Source organism: Xiphophorus maculatus, chromosome 16 (assembly GCF_002775205.1).
Source record: "Xiphophorus maculatus strain JP 163 A chromosome 16, X_maculatus-5.0-male, whole genome shotgun sequence".
Taxonomy (NCBI): Eukaryota; Metazoa; Chordata; class Actinopteri; order Cyprinodontiformes; family Poeciliidae; genus Xiphophorus; species Xiphophorus maculatus.
In genome coordinates, this window is record NC_036458.1 from 21,989,381 (window position 1) to 22,012,052 (window position 22,672).

The 22,672-nt window shown below is 40.5% G+C and overlaps 2 protein-coding genes across 3 annotated transcripts; one reads left to right on the forward strand and one right to left on the reverse strand.

Annotated features, from left to right (window-relative positions):
• The first annotated feature begins 6,975 nt into the window (after positions 1 to 6,975).
• cnn1 (calponin 1) lies at positions 6,976 to 19,807 on the forward strand. The gene is made up of 7 exons (XM_005802788.3): positions 6,976 to 7,338; positions 15,543 to 15,664; positions 15,766 to 15,832; positions 15,932 to 16,069; positions 16,636 to 16,752; positions 16,842 to 16,988; positions 17,223 to 19,807. The coding sequence occupies exons 1-7, from the start codon at positions 7,279 to 7,281 to the stop codon at positions 17,466 to 17,468; spliced, it is 897 nt and encodes a 298-aa protein (XP_005802845.1). The 5' UTR covers positions 6,976 to 7,278; the 3' UTR covers positions 17,469 to 19,807.
• On the reverse strand, positions 19,604 to 22,196 carry elof1 (elongation factor 1 homolog). Of its 2 annotated transcripts, none has more exons than XM_005802787.3 (4): positions 22,115 to 22,196; positions 21,396 to 21,518; positions 21,236 to 21,306; positions 19,604 to 20,424 (listed from the first exon to the last, which is right to left on the reverse strand). In XM_005802787.3, the coding sequence occupies exons 2-4, from the start codon at positions 21,509 to 21,511 to the stop codon at positions 20,360 to 20,362; spliced, it is 252 nt and encodes an 83-aa protein (XP_005802844.1). In that variant the 5' UTR covers positions 21,512 to 21,518; positions 22,115 to 22,196; the 3' UTR covers positions 19,604 to 20,359. The 2 variants fall into 2 exon arrangements, with proteins under 2 accessions (XP_005802844.1, XP_023205164.1); XM_023349396.1 differs by lacking the exon at positions 22,115 to 22,196 and adding an exon at positions 21,905 to 22,082.
• Positions 22,197 to 22,672: the final 476 nt, after the last annotated feature.

Sequence of the window (22,672 nt, forward strand, 5' to 3'; positions counted from 1 at the left end):
ATGCAGTAGGGATGGGGGGGAAGATTGTTTTTTTTTGGTAGATTTTGATTGAAACCATCTCCTGCGTGAGTGAGCAAGCAGCACTCGGTCAAGGGGGCTTGCTCAGAGCCCCGCTCCTGAAGAGCTTTACCAAACATGGTCACATAGCAGAGACTCAATGAAGGTTTCCTCCAGCTACTACAGCAGCACAGCCTCCATCCGCTACAAATCATCACCTGCGTGTTCAGTAGGGCTGCGGGGCAACACCTGTACATTACGGTAAATACCGTCCATCGTCACCCGCATCGGCACACACAATACCGTGCGCTCGTGCTCGTACACAGCAGACGTCATGTTTACTTTGTGGCCGCAGTGACACGAATTCATGAGTGCTAACGTCAAGTCTCCTCTTGAAGAGGTCTAATGTTTCACGCTAATCACGAGTCAGTGAGTGCGGTGTAAAAATAAGCAGATTATAGAAATATGTCTATTTCAGGAGGAATTCATGCACAAGACTTTCCCCCAGACTTAGAAGAAACACAAATAGATATGAGAGGGAAAAAAAAGAGTCAACATTCCAGGCTCTGCAGGAGCTTTAAACCGGGGTCCATTTAACAAGGTAGCAGCTTAGTCTTTAATAGGTTTTTAAAGCTAGCTTGTTAGCTTAATGTCGCCTAATACCTCGTGACACGGATGAGCGAGCCTTCAGGAGCACAACTCAGAGAGATGACGATGAGTCCTGACAGCTCTATGAGTCAGCACTTTTAACCCAAACTGAACTTTAAACAGTTTCACGTCCAGCTGTGACAGTAAATAGAAGCAAATAGGCACTTTTTATGTAAACTCGCATTTCATTCAGTGGCGCCCCCAGAAACGTTTGGTAAGGCCACTAGAAGGAGGGAGCAACTTAAAAAAATATGTAATTTTATGTGTATATATAACTTTTACTTTTATATGTGTTTATTCTTTGGGTTTTGCATTTACATAACCGTATGTTTCTCTATGCGATGAACATGATTGTCATGTCATTTTTTCAGGGCTATTTTGGGCGCCCCTGATTTTATCAGGTTTTTATGTTCATGGAACAGCAAGAAGTCTCTCACCAAGAAGGTCCTGGGTTTGAATCCCAGCTTGGAGTTTGCATGTTGTCCCTGTTTGGGTTCTCTCCAGGTAGTCCAGCTTCCTCCCACAGTCTAAAAACATGACTGTTAGGTTAACTGGTCTCTCAGAACTGAACAACATTGCCTTTCTTGTCGCTCTGCAATGGACAAACTATCGTCCACCTGTGGCTCCTTCCTTGTCTCAGGTGGCTGGATCTGTCCCGTTATAGTGCGCTGTTAGGGGCAAAAGTAAGACTGTTGCGCACTTGTCAATTTGTCTAGGGTGTACGGCTGATTATTGCCCTGGCAAACGACTATTTTGGATGTTAGGGTTAGTTATTTACCTCTTAAGTCACAACTGAAGGCAATTGTTTGTATTGGATTTTAAGTTGGGGTCTTAAAGTGAAGGGGGTAACCCGCCACAAAACCCTTTTAAACAACTTCACAGTCACATCCTACTTTGTGTTTGTCTCTTGCATTAATAAATCCCAACAAAACACCCTGACGTGTGTGGTTGTAGCGCAGCTGAACTGACCAAACCCAGGCTTGTTTGAAGCTTCCCGTCGTTCTGTTGCTACAAGTTGGAATGATGACGCCATGAACTCAGAACTCTGCTGAGTTGCTCCGGGCTGAGAGGCCTCCTACCATAAATAGCCAGAGTTAGAGGGAAGACTGGCTCTCAGCAGAAATGCACCTCGGCGTTCCTCAGAGCGAACCGTTCCCCTTCCCCTCTTCATTCATGTCATTTTCAATCCTTTAAGCCCTCAAACGAGTCATCCTGCTGTAATAAAAGATCTTTGTATTCAATCTAAATCTAAGATAGGACTTTTATATATGTATATAGATAAGGACATATATATATACAAAGATCTGATCTGGGAAGAGCTTATGATCTCTTAAGCTCTATAAGCTTTACAAAAGTAATTTAGTCACTTCCACTTTTTCAAATTACATCACAACCACAAACTTTTATGTATTCTACTTGTATGTTACATAATACGCCAACATAAAGCGATGAATGATGGAGAAGTGTGAAGGAAAAGCCTGTCGACGCTTTTAACAAATCAAAATCTGAAAAGTGTGGAGCAGATTTGTAGTCGGCCTTTTTTTCTTTTTCTTTTTAAATAAAGTTCACCCGGTCTGTACCTGATTTGAACTCTTTGGTCGACGTGCAGAACTAACTCGGCTCGTCACCCGGAACGCGCTATTCCCGTATTGGAAAAACCGGCGGTGGCAGTATCATGCCGTGGGGATTCTTCTCTTCAATGAAGATGGAAACAGGAGAATCCTGCGAGGAAAGCTGTTAAAGGTTTTAAAATGGCTACATTGTAATGGTTTAGATGAACGCATATGCCATTTGAACGGCCTAGTCAAAGCCCAAACATTAGGTTTTTATGACTATATATACTGTATATATATATGTGTATATATATGGTTTTTGTTTTTACCGTATTCCTTATTTTTATGTATAAAAATAGTTTGTTTGTTTTCGGCACTCTAAAAGTCTTTGAGGTTTAGTAAGTGTCACTATATTAATAATTTTAATGACCTTAATAAAATCTCTAAATATCAAATAAGTCGTGTATACCAAAATACATTTATAATAATGGAACTGATGTCATTGTGTTAAATAAAGGTATTCTGTTTACATTTATTTAACAGAAAAAATTCCACAACTAGTTAACAAAAATACCTTTCGTAACATGTGCTTAACATTTTGTGTGAAATCGATTCAAACTACTTGAGAATCAGGCATCGGTGCTTCTCAGGGCCACAGACCTCAATTAAGGATTCAAATAAATTACATGAATGCGATTTTACAAGAACGCACTGCATCATGGGATATCGTGAGACTACGGGTGGAAGTTAGCATTTCGCTAAATCTGCAACAACATTGTGCGTTCCCATTTAATTAAAAATCAATCAATCAATCAGTCCGTTAACCTTTCGAAAATCTGTGGCAGGAGGGTAAACGTTGATGTTCACATAAACTCTCTATCCAATCTGACGCAGCTGGAGCAGTTTCGCAAGGAAGAACGCGTCCTTTTCCTTCCGCCTTGCTTCCTTTTCTCGCCCTGTCTCACTGAATCCCAGTGAAGCGCTTTGTGATTTACGAGAAGATCCTCCCGGGCGACAAAAGCTTGGCACGTTCGCTCGGACTTGGCGCTGTGCAGCGGGAGAACGTCTTCCCGACTCCGTCCGAATCCTTTCGGGTGTCAGATGACGCGGAATCGGCGTGAATATCTGACTGTAGTCTTGTTATTTTTACAGTGAGGGATTCCTGTTTCGCAAGACGTTTACCTCTTGAGCGCGGTTAGCCGAGCCCGCTCTATTCCCCCATAATGCCCAAATAAAGTGTCCAAATTCCATGTGTGTGTGCTTCTTCTCTCTGCGAGATGTTTACAAGACCCTCGCTTGGACTGTGTGTGAGTGTGAGTGAGAGAGAGAATGTGAAGCAGCAGAAATGAGCCTGACTGCGAGAGTTTTAGCACAAATAGCTTTTATGTTATTTTCTGTACTGTAATGTGTAATAACTTACTAGCAACGCGACAAATGAACGGCGGCAGTAGCTCCATCCAAGAAAGACGGACAGCTGAGCACAGAAGCAGGAGGAATAATAATGGCGGCAATAAAAGCCGTTGGCGGTTCAGTCCAGAAAAAGAGAAGAAAACCCAGAAATTCACCAGAAAACATGCAGAAAGGCCCCCAGAGCCAGTCACCAATGTTAACAACTAAACCACAATGAAAGTACTTTCTATGAAAAGTGAACACACACACAAACAAAGAAAGAAAGAAAGTCCTCAAAGTCAATGCTAGCAATGATGCTAACAGTGATTCCAAACAACAAACTCATGGCGGTTCAGTAAATCAAAGCTTTCTGCTCAACACAGAAGCACATAACCAGGCGTACTTTCTACAGGAAGCGTCAGCAAACCTGCTTCTTTTTTTTTTTTCTTTCCTGACCGCTTACTGCATCAGTCCATTGTACATTTAACACGAAGGTGCAAACACAAACACATTCCAAATTTAGGATTCGCTCCGCCAGGGCGGTGAGAACAGTGGCTCACTTGTCCGTTGCCGACTTGCTGGTCTGACCAGGGTGGGCGGACTGCAGCTAGCAGATTGTGTTGGACACATTTATTTACTTCCTCATCAAGCCACCAATCATTTACCGGGCCTCAGTTTATTATTAGCCTGATTTCTATAGCTTGAGGTTCGTACGGTTTTCCTGAGCATTAAAACTTCCAGCCACTGTTCGCTTTAGTGGATGAGATGAAATGGTCAGAGTTCAGTGCATCTTTCTTTGTATCCCACCAGCTCTAAAACATGTCACATTTAAAGATAATTTGTCTAAATCTTTGGACTTTGTGTTTAATCACAATGAGAAAACTCAAACTTCAGCGATTTCATGAGAAATTGCAGCTTCTAGCAAAAATTTTAACTTTTATCTCCTGGTAACTGAGACATTTTTCTGTTTTAGTTCTCCAAGCACTCAATGTGTGGCGAGTGGGCCTTTAGAGGACCTCTGAGTGATTTTGTGCGGTCTTTACGGGGTTTTTTTTAAAGATCTTTGATCGATCAGAAAACTGCAGTCGGTGCACAGAAACCTGTAGCATCGTATAAAATACAAAATGAAGGCTAGTAAATGTATGTCCAAAAACATTTGAGATTAATCTGAGGAATTTTCAAGAAAAAGTAGAAAATTTCTGCGCATGAAAAGTCGAAAGTTTGGAAAAACCTCTGAAATTTTAAGATTAATCTCAGAAATTCTCTATAAAAAAAACTCGGTCTCAAAATTTCTGGGATTTTTGGAAACTCAGAAATCTCCACGATTTTTTCTGGAAAGTTTCTGAAATGAATCTCAAAATTTCAGGATTTCTTTTCAAAAAATGTTTTGACTTTTCAAACTCAAAAAAAAAAATCCATGTTTTTCTAGATTTTCCTTTATTTATCCCAAAATATCTTTTTTTTTTTAAATAACTTCTACAAATTCACTCTGTAGATGATTTTATCTCTACAACGTCCCTTTTACAATTTTCAGTGTTTCTTCTTTTACCTTTGAAAAGCTGTTTGTTTCCATTCAGTCTGTCACACAGAATCCAACCCAACAATTTGCAAGAATTAACGTCAACCTTTGATTGAGAACGTTTGAGAATGACCTCGTGAATTTTTGCAGAAAACGTGTTCCCGCGTCTTGCTTTCGTTCTACCGTCACCTTACGTTTTCACTCTCCTCCAGCGCTTGAAATGTGTCAGGAAGTGGAGACGTTCCCACTGTTCTGGTCAGTGGGAGTCGATCAGGCAGAACGCTGCTCTGCACCAACTATTTTCAGCTGTTTGTGTACAAATGAATAAAATCGCCTGCCTTGCTGCAGCATAACAGAATATATCCACCTGCAGCACAGTGGACACAGAAATGACTCCCTTTTCTTCCCTCCTTCATCCAGCCAGGAGGTTTTCAGTCTGCTGCTCTCCAGCTCTGACAATAAGCCCAACATGGCCATGACACACAGGCTTGAGCCAAAGAAAGGTCAGTGGATGAATCATGCTGTCCGTGGAGCAGCGTCCCCGGCTCCCCGGGATCCCGCTGCATTCCTCTGCCCGTCCTGGTCCGTGGAGGGGACGGGGGGCTGGGGGGGACGCAGTGGGATAAAAGAGGAGAACTACCTCATTGTTCCCAGCGTGACGTCAGGCATTCTGCAGTGGCTTTCATGCACAGTCGAGCACATGTCGGACACGCTGCCACCGGCCCGGACACACACCGCCGTGTGTCTCTGGATTCAACTGAGAGCTCATCTACAGAACAATATCTATCTTCAAAATGCCTAGAAGCTCGCTGATTTATCAGACCCTGAAGAGTTAAAAATAGTTCTTTAAGGGCCAAATGGAGGAGCCACATGGAAGACACACACAAAAAAAAACCCTCACTTATTCTCACTCAGAATTCTGAGGAAAAAAAGTCAGAAAAAGGCACAGATGGAAGAGTTCCACGTCCAAAGTCACTGTTGATTTATTTAAAAAACAAAACAAAAAAAAAATTAAAACCTTCAAATTTGCCTGAAAATATCCTGATGATCTCCTGTCAGGTGTATAATTTCATACAAAAAAAGTTTCAAAAGTGTAAAAAAAATAAATAAAAGAAGATTAACAATAACAACAACAATAAAAATAATAATAAAATACTGTGCAGTTATTAGACTAGAAATATCGTAATCATCATCATATATGTACCATTGATGAGTTTTTTTTGGGGGGGGGGTTCCAGAATGGACGTAGTGTGCCTTAGCAGACTATAAAATACAGTATATCAGCGCAGAAAAACAGATGTTCAATAACAGCGAAAATTATATTGAAAAATGAGCAAAAAAACCCAAACAAATAAATAACTGCAACTAAAAAGAAAAATTGCAAATAAATACGTCTGTGCTGATTTATCGGCCTGCCGATTTACCGGTATCTGCGCCCCGAGTTATTAGGTTTATGGGGAAATGACTTTTCAAACTGGTTCGTGGTTGTTTTGATAGCTTTTCACCCTCTAGTCAATAAAATGGCTTTAAAAGAGATGTCCACGTTTCGATTTCATAAACCATGACATCTAGTATTTCTAAAATAACACAGAGTAAGTGTTTTTGAAGCTCTGAGTGATAACAGAACATTCCAGCCGAACACCCGGGCAGAACTCAGCCCTGCCTGGGCTGAAGGTGGAAAATGTGACACTGATTCAAAAAGAAGAAGAAGAAGAAGAAGAAGAAGAAGAAGAAGAAGAAGAAGAAGAAGAAGAAGAAGAAGAAGAAGAAGAAGAAGAAGAAGAAGAAGAAGAAGAAGAAGAAGAAGAAGAAAAAAAACACAATATCCGAGCGATGACATCACTCCCCCTTTGACGGAGAGGTTCCGTCCGGATTGGACAGCGGCTGCAGCCAATCAGAGAGCACACACATGGGAAGCGTTTAAAAAGATTCCGTAAAGAGTCGCAAGGTTGTCAGAAAGCCTCCGCAGCTGGTCGGTACCGCGGCTAATTAACACGCAGCCTGTTTATTCATACAACACAACTCCTCCGGGTTTCCTGAGGACTTCCGTGCTGCGTGTCCCTGCACTCGGACAGAGCGCCGCAACCTGTTTCCTCCATTTTTTCCCCCTCCTTCTTCTTTTTCTTCCTTTTCTTCCCTCGGCTCCATCTGCTGACAGACACGAACTGCAGGATGACAACACATTTCAGGAGCGGCCCGGCGTTTGGACTTTCTGCTGAGGTCAAGAGTAAGGTATGTTGTTGGGAAGCGTTCACGGGATGGCGCGTGGACTGGAGCAGACGTGTCCTCAGGATTCATGCACACCGTGGGCTCGTGCTCATATGGTTTCCTGTTATGATGTATTAAAGCCTTTGGCAAAGAAGAAAAATGAGACATTGCGATGTAAAGTGGAAGGGTTGGCTTGTTTAAGAATGGAAATGTGATGGATGATGCTTTATACAGAGAAGACTGGGCTTCTCTGTACAATTTATGTAAAAAAAAATATTTTTTATTTATTTATTTATTGTTTAATATGACCATGTCACATATCTACCCCTTCTCTCAAAGGTGAGCTAGCTACAAGCAACTAGCATCAATCAATTATCCATATTTTTAAACACAAAACAGGCAACATATAATAATAATGACGACAAATATATTTGTAATAATGCAGCCCCTTACTGAGTCAATTTACTTTATTATACTTTGATAGAATATTGAGTTATTTTCTCCTAAAAGTAAAATAAAAAAGATCTACTCTCTTTGGTTTCTTTAGACCACAGGTGTCAAACTCCAGTCCTCCAGGGCTGCAGTCCTGCAACTTTTAGATGTGCCTCTGCCGCACCACCTGGATAGAATAATTAGGTCATTAAGGCTCTGGAGAACTGATCTACACAAGGAGGAGGTCATTAAACCATTTCATTCCAGTGTTTTGTACCTGTGGCACATCTAAAAACTGCAGGACAGGGACACTGGAGGACTGGAGTTTGACAGCCCTGCTTTAGACTATTCAATAACAGAAATACAATGTTCCATTTGTGTAGTTCTGACTTTGGGATTAAATATATATATAGAAGTATATATATATGATCCTCACAAATTGTAAAAGCTATCTCTTGTAATAAATTTTTTTTTTTTTCCAAATAAGGGCAAAGATTTAAAAAAAATGCAATAACCTGCTTTTATATTTTGCACAAACTACACTTTGTTGAACAGCATTTCACATCTTGGCTCGATCCTGTTTCTCACTCCACCCTGCTAAACGTCGCCGAGTCTCTCAGATGAACTCTTACTTTTGCTTTCCTAAAGGCTTCTGCTGTTTACTTGTAGTCATGGTGACGCTGAGAAAGGAACTCCCCTCTTTATGTTCAGCTTTGTACCACCTGAATGATCACCAACCCGAGCCCCATATGAACTGTGGTGCCGCCACCATCTTTCTTTTCCTTAATGCTGTTTTTGTGCTTCTGTTTTCATCGGACCATAACTCTCCCTCAAGATTTTGAGGTATTTCTAGACGGATCTAGATGTCTTATCTGAGAGGGAAGACTTTAGTCTCTAAAATCTGCTGCTTAGCCTCTACATATGGAGGATAAAGAAGATTATTGTCACATATAGAACACAGCTACTCTTAATTAGAGATTTCTGCGGCCTGTTGTGTTGCTGTCAACGTCCCTGACCAGATTCCGTCTTCTCTTCTGCAATCTGTTTTTTTTTCCTACTGATTGTTGATTATTTCGCTCTGTGCTTTGATATAGCTGTAATGACATGGGGGGTTCAGGCCAAATTGTATAACTTGAAGGCTTAAATTGGCTGTAAAGTGGCTTCTATTAAATTGAGTTCATCCGAACTTGGACTGAAGAAGAAAACGGCGGTTTAATAACTGGCTATAGTGATGTTCCTGAGACAAAACATTGTAAATATCCCACATGAATTACTGGGTCTGAACTCCTGAAGAATAGAGATGGTAGTGTGTGTGTGTGTGTGTGTGTGTGTGTGTGTGTGGCAGCAATTAATTTTTGATTTTTCCGAGAATGGGACTCATTCAAAATGCTTTAATCGAGTTAATTGCAGAGTCTGCAATTATTCCCATTTTAATCAAAACCCATATATTGACAAAATAAGCAACATTGTCAATTCTAAAACCCTTTTGCTGATGTTTGAAAAGACGTGAGCTCAATAGCAAATATATCTTTGTCTTTTGATCTGATATTCCACCATCAGATTGGTGCATAGCGCTGTTATAGCTATCCATTTTTTAAAGCCTTCCAGGAACCCCTGATCATTCTCATGTAACGTCTTTGAAAAAATACTGCTTTAGAAATTGAACTGTGGGTGCTGAAACTAGCGTTGAGGAAATGAACAGGTTAAAGTCTTGGTCCTAATCATTATGTATTTTGCATGCTGCGGTGATTATCCAGCTGGTCATTTGGCACAGTGCTTATCTTTGGTGGGGAAAGTTGTCGTCTTGGAAATTCTGATCAGGCGTTTTGAGTCCAGGTCACTTTGCTCCTTTGTCATTTCATAGAATCCTTTTGTCTGCTACTATTTCCCTTTTTGTATTGCTAATCAAGTCATTTCATACCCGTTTACGAAAATCATTGCATATCGGCCTTAATAATCAAGTATTTTTCTGATTTGTGGCTATAAATGCTCTTGAAGATGTCTAATGCCACTCTAGTTGGAATAAACTGACTTCTTTTGTAGAGAGGAAAAAGATTGGTACAAAACTACCAAACTTTAATCCTGCTATGTTTTCTAATGGGAATATTAATCTATTGAGGGGTTATTATTTTTTTATGAATGGCGTTTGCTTTTTTCTTTGAATAGTTCTATATAGTAACTTGTTAGTAATGCTAACTTTTTATACAAATGTAACAATTTGGGGGCTTGTCCGGGATTGAAGAGCCAGAGACAGAAATAAAGTAAAAATTCTCAAGGAAAATGGATCTCTGCTTGCAATACGCTGTGGTATTGGCCTGCATTTAGGATGGTAGAGAAAGCCAGCTTATAGCTGTTCCAACATGCAGATCATCATCGTCACCATCGTTCTGGAGGGATGTGTCTTGCCCTCCCAATAGCTCCATCACTCAACGCTGCTTTAATTTCTCTCTGCTGTCGCATGTCGAGCTCAGATTCCTTTCAGTACATCCATTCAGCACCAAACCATCTGTTATTTTTCAGCTGTCCGTGTCCCATTCTGCAGAATGAATTGTAATTGAGAATTAAAATGGAATCAGCAATTTAGTTTGCCGTTAATGGGCTCTGAGAGTGATGCTTACGTTCCTGTGGGATGACATCAAGATTAGAGATGCAACTGAAAAGAGTGACGGGCACATCAGAACCATCTGATGGCCTTTTAAGGAGTGGCCAGGCTCTGGCTGGGAATTTGAGAAACTGTCCCTCTCTAAACAGTTTACATCAGAGTCAAGGATGACAAAACAGTGTTCTGACAGAACACAGGAGGTAAGAAAAGCCCAGCCAGCAGACGGTCATCTTAGCAAAGTGCAAGCAAATCTGGAAAATGGTGTCAGTGGATGTACAGTGTATTCACATCCATTCAATAAAAGATAAATTTCAGTGTGTATCATTAGGATATATTGTAATAAACCAAAACAAAGTAGTGCATAATTGTATAGTGGCAGTAATGTACATGGGTTTCAGACAGTTTTTATAGATGAAAATATAAAAAGCTCGGTTGACATTTGTATTCAGAAATCCCCGAGTCAGTCATTTGTAAGGTAATCTTATTTCTGTAGCATAGAAGGCAGTTAAAAGTTCAAAGTGCTTTACATGAGTCAGAGGAAATCCAACCATATTGTAGAACCACATTCTCAGTAACATCTCTACAAGCTTCGCATTGAATTCCTTTTTACAAAATACAAAAACTTTAGCAAGACCATATTTTACTTTCTTTTAAGTCCAAACAACTGAATTTATGCTTGGACTTTGGCTGGATCTATCCTACATACTAATGTGATTATAGTTTAGGCCAGTGGTGTCCAAAGCGTGGCCCTGGAGCCAATTTCAGCCCTAGGAATAATTTTTTGTGGCCTCCCCTCGACTGCAGTTCGAGACTGGTACAAATTTGGCTCTCTAATAATAAATTTGTCTTCTTAAATGGAAAATGTTGGGTATAAAACTGTATTTTTCCTTCATTATTTATGTTTCTTTGATTCCATTTTAATATGCTAAGGGTCCTAAACATCCAGTGAATTGTTTTTTTTTTTTGTTGTTTTTTTTTACTGAAATACAAACTTAAACTCAGTGGAAAACACTGCAATGATATTTCAAAGAAAGTTCACATCTTTGTTGCTGGCAATAGGTTCATCATTTCTAAAGCAACAAAATACAAACTATTCAGCCTATAAAATCTGGAACCCTTCATTGGATGTACAACAATTTATTTTCTACTTTAATTAAAATATTCTGTACTTAATTTATTGCTGAGCAGGTAAATGGGGAAAAAAATTGACTATAAAATGATTTTGTATTTTTTAATTAGGGGAGAAAAAAACAACTATGGCCTCTGAGGACCTTTAAGTTGGCAAGTTTGGCCTGCTTAGGTGGACTGATACGTCCTGGCAGGTTTGCAGGTGCGCTCTAATCTTTCTATTTTTGGCTTGGTTATTTTATTTCAAGGGGAAAAAAAAAATCTGGTATTGCTGTGTTGATTTGTCTCCTTCCAATAAAAGAGTTTCTGTGTATCTTGCAGCGATCACTACGCAGCAGATACAACGGCTAAACACTGTGAAAGACTTGCTGTCTGGACGTCTTCCAAGAGTCTGACTTGTTTTGGTGTTGGCTGATAAAGAGAGAGAGATCTGAGAGATTCTAATAAACTGTCGATTCCATTTTTAGAGTAATATCCTGTAGCAAATGCCACACTGGAGCCAGAATGCGGGGGTTAGGAGGGGGGGAATCTCCACTGCTGAATCACTCTTTGCTCTGGGTTCAGAGTGATATTTACCTTACTTGGTATGGCATAACTACGTGTTGCATATTATGGTCCTTATGGGTCGTTATGATGAGACGTTTCAGAATGGCCTCATCCTGTTAAAGCCTTTTGCGACGATATTTGAGTGAAGGTTTAGTCGTGCATTCTGGAGTGGTGAATCTTGTTCAGTTTTACTCTGACAACCATGTTATCTGTAAGAGTTAAAAATAAGATGGTCATCTATGATATCTATAATATAGATTCTATATGACCATTGAGGCCTGAGTGCAAGTGGCCTTGGGGAATTTAGGCTTTACGCTAGGAGTCCGGGTGGGCGATGTGAACTATTTTTATCGCAAAATTTAGTAGTAATACTGTAATAACAATAAAGATTATGAAAAAAAGTTGTTTTTTTTGGTAATTGTATGGCTGTCACTGCAAACAAATATTGTTGTTGGAGAAACATTCCAATTTGAATGGAGCTTCTTCATTTTTACTTCCTTTATTCTTTCTTCAAAAAGTGACTTGCAGCCCTGAATTGCACACAGTAACGTCTTTTAGTCATATTTTACATTTACAATTATTTATTTATGGGACCGTGGAGAAAATTACAAAAATTTTCTGATCATACTATCTTGTTTTTTTTTTTTATTTTTTTTTTTTTTATCATCCATAACTGAAATTGATTATGACCACAATAAATCAAAATTGTAAGAAATTGTTCACAATGATGTACGATAAATCCCCAACCTCAGTCAGGACTAATATGATCTACATGTTCAGATTAATGCCGAGAAGCAATATATAGATGAATGATACCTTTTTAATTAATACAAAAAATACATTTATTTAAATGTGCAGATTTCTTAAACTGTCTCTACTCTCTATTTTGACTGTATTCATCAACTATTTTGCAAAAGCATTCATACTGCTTAAAGGATTTTACATTTTTGTCACAAACCTTGACATATTTTCTTGGGATAAAACAAGTAAGTACATAACCAGAAAAGAAAACCGCCTCCCACAGCAGCTTTTTGAATGTAAAGATTATAATTAAGTCTTTAACTATTTTCCAGTTTTGAGGTGAACCAGGCATTGTTTGGGTTCATCAAGCTTGTACCAAAGCAGCATATCTTTGGTATGTTGGTGCTTAAGAACATTACCCAACAGACTGTCTGGTAGATTAAAATATTTACCCGTCACGGGTAACTTGAACAGTTTTATCTGACCAAAACTTCAACAAGAAGTCATTGAACGTCCCCAACAGGAATGAATGGAGGGAAGGTGTTTACTTCCTGTTATCAGCAGAAGCCAACTTACACTACCAAAGAGAAAGCTGTTTTTAGCAGAGTTACACAATTGCCGATGAAGCGACTTTGTTAACCATATTTTTTTGTTGAAAAGGTCATGAGCCACTGATACGTTCAGTAGAAAACTCTTTTGGAGTCTTAATTTCACAAAAACCCAAATTTGGACCCGGACACAGATTTTTAAGCTGCTTTCGATGAATTTATATATTTAATTTTCATATTGCCTTACTTTCCTGCTGGGCAGTTACTCTGAATGAAAACACTTCATATGTTCCAGTCAGTTTCTGCGTTTCACACGGGGAAATCACCAACCTGTGCAAATTATGATCAGTGTATTATGATGTGACAGCAGTTAAAATTAGGTAATTTTTTTTTCTTTTTTCTTTTAGCTGGTCTGAGAGCAAAATTGCAATTGTATCTTTCGATTAGTAATCCTCCAATATTTCCTGTTATGTTCAAACTTCAGGGGAGGGAGCGGCCTGCCCGTCGGGGAACGTTCCAACTGTATTTACCGAGTTCTGCTATGAAAAGATGCAACAATCCTTTAATTAAAAGACGGAGTTAAACCGTCTCCTGGAAGCAGGACCTGCCCGGCGCGGCCTGCGCTCGTCAGATGTGGGCAGCCTGGCTGGTCGGTTCACTGTAAAAGGCCACATTCTGGAAAATCCACAGAGAGAAGGGGAGGAGGAGGAGAAAGCATGTGTGAGACGAAGAAATACGAGCGAAGCCAATGAGGGAGGAGACGGTCAGAAAGGAGGGGAGTGTTCAGCAGAGCTGTTTCTCCCAAGTTTGGTGTGATGGACTGGAAGCTCGGCTGTCCCTGCTGCTTTGAAATACTTGTTTGTGTTGGCTGCATGGCCGGCACTGAGAAGACTTATCTGCAGAACATTCAGGAAACGTGTGCAGTTTAGCGTGTGTGTGTGTGTGTGTGTGTGCGCGCGCACGGGGGAGAGATCGAAGGGGTGTGTGCGGCCCTAAACCCAAATACCAGAATTCAAAGTATTAGGGCCGCAGCTGCTTTTGTGCCAGGATGGAAATACATGGAGAGCAGAACCGGGCTGGGGGGGCGGAGGAGGGCTGAGAGGTACTGGATGCAGGAATGTCCACAGGCCTTTTTCATTTTCATTCAACTTCCTGTTCTGGTCATGCACCTCACCTTGCTTTTAAAGCACTTGTTATTCCACTGTAAGACTTCCAGTTATGCTGGAAGTCTGCTGTTTGTTAGGAGGAGAGGAATGAGCGAACGCAGAGTTATTTTAGGAGCTGAACCCTGGAAACTGGAGTGGAGGGAGCCAACGAGGATTACAAGGGGAAAATTTGTATTTCATTTCTGAATTGATGGGTAGCCGGGTAAATAAGGCTGAATTTTGATAGCGATTTAATATTTTCCCTCCACTTTGCATTTTTTGTGTGTGTGTTGAAGTAATGCATAAAATACACTCAAGTCAGGTTTTTTTGGGGGGGGAGGAGTAAGAAATGGTTTTCTTAAGTAAATGCATAAAGGTAGAAACTATTGGTTCAAACACAACATCCTGAATTTAAATGGTTAGTAACTTTGGATAATTTAATTAGGGGTATATTGATAAATCGGCACCGGTTTACTTCATTTTGGGAGACTGGCCGATATTTATGTGTGAAACTGATCTTCCCTACCTCCGCAAATGTCTGAAAATCAGCTACTTTTGCTGTATTTATTCACTATATTTAGTGACTTTTAGACCAAATCAAATTTGACTAAAATCAGAATCTGCAGATCTCGGTTTTTAAATGTCGTTGATCGGCCAGAAAACTGCGAAAAACTGGTTTTCCCTCCAGTCTGTCACATAGAATCCAAGCCAACAAAATTAATTAGTGGTTTGAAATTTTTTTTAAGAAATCTCTAATAGCAGAAAATATGTTTTGTTTTTGTTTTTTTTTTCACTACTAGTCTCCTCACTGGAAATGGAAACATTTCTCCTGCTTTGGTCAGTGAGAGTTGTAGTCAAACCACCATTGCTAAATATCGGTGATTGGCCAGAAAACTGCAATCGGTGCACCCCTTAAATTTAATATATTTCAACACAAAACCAATAAAGTTGTCTTAAAAGGTAGATTAAGTCGATACTAATACACTCAAGAAAACAAACAGCCTAATTCAATCAATCTCAATGTTCTGAGCACCGATCAGTGTAACTCTCCGGTCTCGTACTGACTTCCGGCTTTCTTTCCATCAGCTGGCTGGGAAGTACGACCCACACAAGGAGGAGGAGCTGAGGCTGTGGATCGAGGACGTGACCGGCAAACGAATCGGAGAGGGCTTCATGGAGAGTCTGAAGGACGGAGTCTTGTTGTGCGAGTGAGGCGCCGCCGGCTTTGGAGGCACAAAACTTTCCTAGCGTACTGGGAAATATCCTCCTTCTAACTCAAAGTTCTTTTCTCCCCCCTCTGTATTTGTAGACTTATTAATGTTCTACAGCCAGGTTCAGTGAGGAAGATCAACCACTCCAGTCAGAACTGGCACCAGGTACTGCAGCAGCAACACAACACACTTCTTCTTCTTCCCCCCTTTTTTTAAAAACTTTTCCTTTCTTAAATCCACGCTCCGTCCTGACTGCGTCCCCAGCTGGAAAACATTGGGAATTTCGTCCGCGCCATCACGGAGTACGGCCTGAAGCCGCACGACATCTTCGAGGCCAACGATCTGTTTGAGAACGTCAACCACACGCAGGTTCAGTGCTCCCTCATCGCCCTGGCCGGAATGGTGAGACGCTGCAGTAGATCTTAATGTCAGTAAATTAGAATGTCATAAAAAAAATGGGTTGTTTAAATAAAGTGTAAAATGGAGAGCAAACGACCACAATTTGGCTTATTGTGGTCAGGTTAGCCATGAGTAGATCACTAAAAAAAACTGCATCCATGCATTTTAATGGAAAGTTGAGTGGAAGGAAAAAGTGTGGTTGAATTAGGTGCATAATTAACTGGAAAATCCACAGTCTTGAGAGGAATACTGAAACAAAGCCCCTCTTTATTGGGCTTATGAAATATTCTAATCTGTTGAGTAAGTCCATCTTAAGTTTTTATTCATTTTTAGCAATAATCCTCAAAATGAACAGAAATAAATGCTTGAGATGCATCACTTTTTATGTGTTATGGATCCATGCATTTTAATGGAGAGTTAATTAAACTTTTTGAAACAATGTTTTTGATATCAATTTTTTTTGGATGCACTTGTACATCTGCATGTTGACTCCGCCCCGTATGGACATTGTGTGATTGTTGAGACATTTTAAAAGTTTCCCCTTTGTTTCTCCTCTCTCTTGTCGTCAGGCCAAATCCAAAGGTTTCCATTCAAAGTACGATCTGGGCGTCAAGTACGCCGAGAAGCAGCAGCGGTACTTTGCTCCCGAGAAGCTCAGGGAAGGACGGAACATCATAGGCCTGCAGGTCAGGAAGGACGAAGCGGTTCTACCAACGTCCTGCACGCGTCACGGTTTTAACTCGCAGCCGACACTTCTGTCTTTCTGCGCTTTCAGATGGGCACCAACAAGCTCGCCAGCCAAAAGGGCATGACCTCCTACGGTACGCGACGCCATCTTTACGATGCCAAGATCGCCATGGATACCCCAGTGGACCAGTCCACCATCAGCCTACAAATGGGCACCAACAAGGGGGCCAGTCAGGTGAGGGGGGGAAAAAAACCTCCATATTTTACTATTTGTTGATTTTCATTTGTTAAAAAAAGACTCATTTTAATAGCCGATTAATCTGATAAAGAAAATTTTCATTTCTGCATTTTTAATGCTAATTTTTAATGCTAAGTTGCACCTTTATTTGTAGATGCATCATAACTTTCAGGCTTCTTTTCAAACCCCTTCATTTAACTCTCTGTCTTGCCCCCCTCCCTGCCCCTCCAGGCCGGCATGATGGCACCAGGAACCAGGCGGCACATCTTCGACAAGAAGCTGCAGCTGGAAAAATGCGACACCTCCACCATCTCCCTGCAGATGGGCACCAACAAGGTGGCCTCCCAGCAGGGCATGACCACCTACGGCCTGCCCCGGCAGGTCTACGACACCAAATACTGCGCCAACCCCGTGGACACCTACTACAACAACGGCAGCGAGGCCGAGTTCGACGGCTACAACCAGTACTCTGACTAAAGAAGCCACGCCCCTTCCCCCCCCGGGGGCCCCTCCCCTTTGCTTTGACGCCAGGCAACCGTCCACGGCTGTCTCTACGACGAGCAAAGCCTCCAGACTCTGAATGACGTCATGGCGTCATTAGTTCCCCCGATCGTTTTTTTTTTCCAAACATGTTTTTACGGCAAAGGATTTTATATTTTGCTTTTCCATGAGCACGAGATAAAATAAAATGTTGTTTACACTGGCCTTGCATCGCAAATCAAAAAAAAAAAGGTCATGCTGTGGCTGACTTCTGTTGCCGTGGTTATTATTTGTAGAAAATACCCACGCCACACAAAGAAGTTGAGATATATTGATCTTTGCTATTTATAGTTTTTTGCTATTTTTTTCATTTTACTGCTTTTTTTTATTCACAGATTTTAACTCTTGACACCCTTAACTTCTCGTTGTTGCCTTTCCAAACATGGGAGTAGAATCAGGAAGTTGGTGCTATTGAACTTTGACCCCAGCCACACTAAAAGTTCCACAGGCTGGAAGGAAAGTTTGGGAAGTAAAAGTCGGAGCCATGGATTGATCCGTAAAACGACAGACGCCGATCCAGCAACGTTGGCCATCAAACGGTGCTGACCTGTGCGGTTTGTTGACGGCATTCGGGGATCCGAGGAAGCGTTGGGAACGCTTTTCAGACACAACTGTTCACCGCTTTCACACAGGAACACGCGTATGTGTAATGTTGTGTAGTCAGAGGTGTGGAGAACGTATTTATCAGTAGTTTCTTGTATTGCACACAAGTCCACTTGAGTCACCCTTTGTGCTTTTGTCAGCAGTTTCCTTTTGTAGTTAACTTAGGCATTGTTGTTGTTGCTTCACTTGCACTTGAGGTTTTGAGCAGAAAATGGCGGTGAAATGTCACCAGCTACAATTATCCAGCAATGACAAATAATTTAGTATCACTACAGTGGCACCCCTGGTGAACACAGTTAAAGAACTGCAACCATTAGCAATTTACTAAAACCTGCAAATAACTGAGACTCCTCTCAAAAGTTTATCACTAAAGATGCACTGATTGCAATATTTTGGCTGATCATCGACCGTTAAGGAGTCTGGCAATTTTTTTTCCCCCTCTAAATGTAGCTACAAAGTTACTAAGTTGGCAACAGTGCGGTGACTACTGTAAAGCGCGCATGTGCCGATGTGACATAGTGGACAGATTTCCAGTGGCACCCTCACTGCAGAGAAATGGGGGGAAAATGGCTGATTTTTAGACCTTTGCGGATGTAAATAAGACCCAAACGTATCTACCGATTACCCAGAATTACGTAAATCAGTCGCCTTCATCAGTGCACCGCTATTTAACTGCCTTTTTTAGTAGTTCAAATACATACCTTATATTATTTAGAATTTCTCAGATGTGCTCTGCAAAGAAATCAGCAAATAGCCAATTAATTTGGTTGTCTTCTGAAAACAGAAATCTGCGTAGGTGAATCTGTGAATACAGGTCCTCGATTAGGCCGGGGCGCCACTGTACATATATCAACAATATCCAATGACATAAAACAGTTTCTCCTGTCTGATGAATAATAATGAAGCATCGTTTTGCTTGAGACATAGGAGATCAATCAACTTCTTGGTGATTGATGACCAAACCTTAGAACTTTCCCCAGTCACTGTCTTTTCCCTGCTGTCCTCTGTGGAATCTGGAGGGTTTATTGGCCAGTGGATGTACAACAGCATCAGGATATGTCTGGAGGAAAACCCCCCACCACCCAAATCCAACTGCAACACATGGGGCCAACCATGAAGAGCAGGTAGTGGGAACAACGTGCCACCATTTTCAAATCTGATTGGCTTATAGATGAGGGCCGAGTACCAGCAACAGCAACTAATGGGGAAATAAATTGGGTCAAGCTGCTTGCTGAAACTTTACTAAAATCAGGCCTAAAGAAATATTTATGATCATCACTTTATTGTAAGGTTGCAGATGCCACTCATCACTGTGATATATTATCCGATCAGCTGTAACTAAGAGTTTGCAGTTCAGATTAATTGGCAGTATGACTAATGGAAGTACGCCATCTAGTGTCGCTTGCATGACTTATCAATCCACCGCTTTAATAATTTTTTTTTGTATTTACTGATTTCAATTTAGAGTGTTTTTTTTTTTTTTTTTGGATTGTGCATTAAACTGAACGTTTTCATCCGGTCGCCACAACAGCACTGATGTGGGCTTCGTTGTAAATAAACAGTTTCACCGTAAAATTCTGTTCCAGGATCGAGGCCAGGGTCGCTGTGCGCCTTTCACAAAAAAAATAAAAACTAAAAAAAACTTTTGTGCAATAAAAACACTTGAAAACGGCGACTGTGATTTCATTGTTTTAATCACCGTCAGCACCTGAAGGTGTGGAATGCATCACAGTGGCGCGAAAACACAGACGATTGTACAAACCACCGGGATAAAAAAGTTGGCAAGTTTTTTTTTTGTTTTTTTTCGGTGCATCACTGACACAGGTCCTACGGAAACAAAACTAAAATAAAAACAGTAAAACACAATTATTAAACTTTAGAAAATCTAAATAAAAATGTAAATGGCAGATTATTTATTTAAATCGGCGGGGGAAATAATATTTTAACAGTGGGAAATCTCCAAGACAGTTTGGTCCATTAAACAGGAAAAAATAAAACATTTACCCAAAACGAATGGAGGCTACGTACAGACGTGAAACATGTTTATATTTACAATGGGACGTCACTCCGACCCGACCAGAGGAATGGGACTCGGTCAACAAAAGTGGAACTAAAAAGAATTCGACACGCTTCAGAGGAACAAAAAAAAAAAAACAACAACCTTTGGCTACGTGAAGTGAACCCAGAGCGAGGCTCCAACGGAGGCGCGAGTTGTGTCGACGCCACTACTGATTGGCCGCTTCGCAGGCGTCGATCCAGTCGCTGTAAACGTCCACGGGTTCAGAAAGATCTGCAGAGGAGTCGCTGAGGAAGAAGATCCTGCTTGTGCTGATTTTTCTAAGATAACTTGTATTTTTCTGGCACATTTTCTATTCAAACCCTGACATCCCGGTTGGTATTTTTCCACTTTTATGTGTTTTACATGTGCTTAGCAGCACAGGAGCGCCACAGGGCACCTTACTCGCACCATTTCTTTTTCACTCTGCACACTTTAAGATCAAAGTGTTTTTGAATTTAAATTCTATTAAAGCAACAATAAAATATCAATTCACTATGAAACATAATAAAATAAGGCATCCGAACAGTTGGTAGCACTGTTGCCCTGCAGCGAGAAGGCTCTGGGTTGGAATCAGTGTCTGGAAACTGTCTGCATGGAGTCTCCATGTTCTCCCCAGAAATGAATTATTACTACAGCCCAAAAACCTCACTGTAAAGTTAGCTGGTCACTCTGTGACATTTGCGTACAAAGACATGTAAAATGCAAGTTCATAAAACTTGGAATCTGTGAGGAAACAGTAACTGCGCCCCAAGATATCCTTTGTGATATTAATATTCTCACACACTGACATTGTGATGTTGATATATTTGCAATAGAGCTTTTGTCTGAAATAAGGAAAAACTATTTGAAAAGCTGACATTTCCTTTAAGTAGGTAGCTCCTCCAATATTTGGTTTTGTTATGAACTTTAGTCTAGAAGAACTGTGCTGCACTTTTATTTTCTTCGCAGCACACCTGTGATTGCCACGTTTTATTCAGTAAGATATGTTCAACTAAAATATCAGTGTGCAGATGTACCACCTTTCATTATTCAAAAAGGATACATGTTATAGGAGTCTGAAACTCCTCCAAGCACACGCTGCACGATATGATTCCCGTGTTCCGAGTTCTCTCCCTGAAACACAAAATATTGTAAACATCTTTTTTTCTTTTTACAATCGGCGTCATTTCAAACAGCAAAGTCAGTCCCATCGGGATCCTCACATCTTGACGTCGCAGGACTTCTCGTGGTTACAGAACGGACACGTGAACTGGGTGTCCAGGTTGCCCGTCATCTTCTTCTTGGGTGGTGGCTTTCTCTTAGACTTCCTGCGTCCCATCGTATCCCTGCAGGAGAGACAAACACCACCATGTTAGTAATTGATGAGTATTCTCATCAATTGGATATAGTGATAACTGCTTCCATAGCATTTTATTTAGAGAAATTAAATTCCAGCAAATAGAAAGGCAGGCGCACCACACTTTAAAGATTTGGTTTTAAAGACCTGAGAATCTTCACACTGAATCAGATTATCTCTATATAAGAAATAAAAAAAATCCGGCTAAATAAAAAAATTCAGACACTATCAATACTTTTGCAAATACATTCCTAAAACCTATGTTTATTTCAGAATTACTGGATATATTTCCTACCAAGTTTACGACACGCTTCTTTACACCAACATACGGCTAATGCGGCATTTTAAATGTTTGCAAACGCTTCATTTATTTACCAAAGTGAAGAACGATTGAGAAAGAAACAACGGCCCAGAGATGATGCAAAGATGTAGCTAGCAGTTGCTAGCATGTACATGCTAACAAGTAACTGACGTTTGCTTGTAGCGCTTATCAATCGGACAAAAGTCAGGCTTTAAAGGCGCCGAACCTTTGACTCCATGCTTCACCTTTTCACCATTTGACTAATATTGTTACCGTTATCTTACCAAAATGATGACGGCAGAAGAGGATGCTCAGGAGTTCGTTTACCAACCCGTTACGTAGCCAATATCTGTTAGGACGTCGTCCATTGGTCAGGAGAGGCATTACGCGGGCTCTGGTTGGTTCCAAACTGTCCAATAGTGGCGCTCCTTCTCTAACACCCGCCTCCTACCGGAACATAGAATAGAATAGAATAGAATAGAATAGAATAGAATAGAATAGAATAGAATAGAATAGAATAGAATAGCGTTTTGCACAGAAAAGGGAAAGAATTTTTTTAAAATATATTTTTTTAAAACAGGACAAACACCGGATTTGGATATTTCTGTGTAGAAATACATGAAATAATACAAGAAATGTCTACATTTCTGATGAAGCATTTCTCTATTTAAAATAAGGCGAAGGTTGCATTTTAGTTTAAGTTACCTATGATTTATATTGCGTTGTATACTCTGAAAGAACGATATTTTATATTCAGCAAAAATAAATAAAATATCACGAATAAAATATGGTGGGAAGCTTGTCATTTAAACAGAAGCGGGAGCTATGCTAGTCAGCGCTTT

Bases quoted from the DNA above. Each gene is read 5' to 3' on its own strand.
- cnn1 (XM_005802788.3), top strand. From the start codon at position 7,279: ATGACAACACATTTCAGGAGCGGCCCGGCGTTTGGACTTTCTGCTGAG. The intron at 7,339-15,542 runs GTATGTTGTTGG...TCTTTCCATCAG, and splicing joins CTGCTGAGGTCAAGAGTAAG to CTGGCTGGGAAGTACGACCC. The intron at 16,989-17,222 runs GTGAGGGGGGGA...CTGCCCCTCCAG, and splicing joins CCAACAAGGGGGCCAGTCAG to GCCGGCATGATGGCACCAGG.
- elof1 (XM_023349396.1), bottom strand. From the start codon at position 21,984: ATGTACATGCTAGCAACTGCTAGCTACATCTTTGCATCATCTCTGGGC. The intron at 21,307-21,395 runs GTGAGGATCCCG...TTTGTGTTTCAG, and splicing joins AAGTCCTGCGACGTCAAGAT to GGAGAGAACTCGGAACACGG. The intron at 20,425-21,235 runs GTATCCTTTTTG...ACTCCTCTGCAG, and splicing joins GTTTCAGACTCCTATAACAT to ATCTTTCTGAACCCGTGGAC.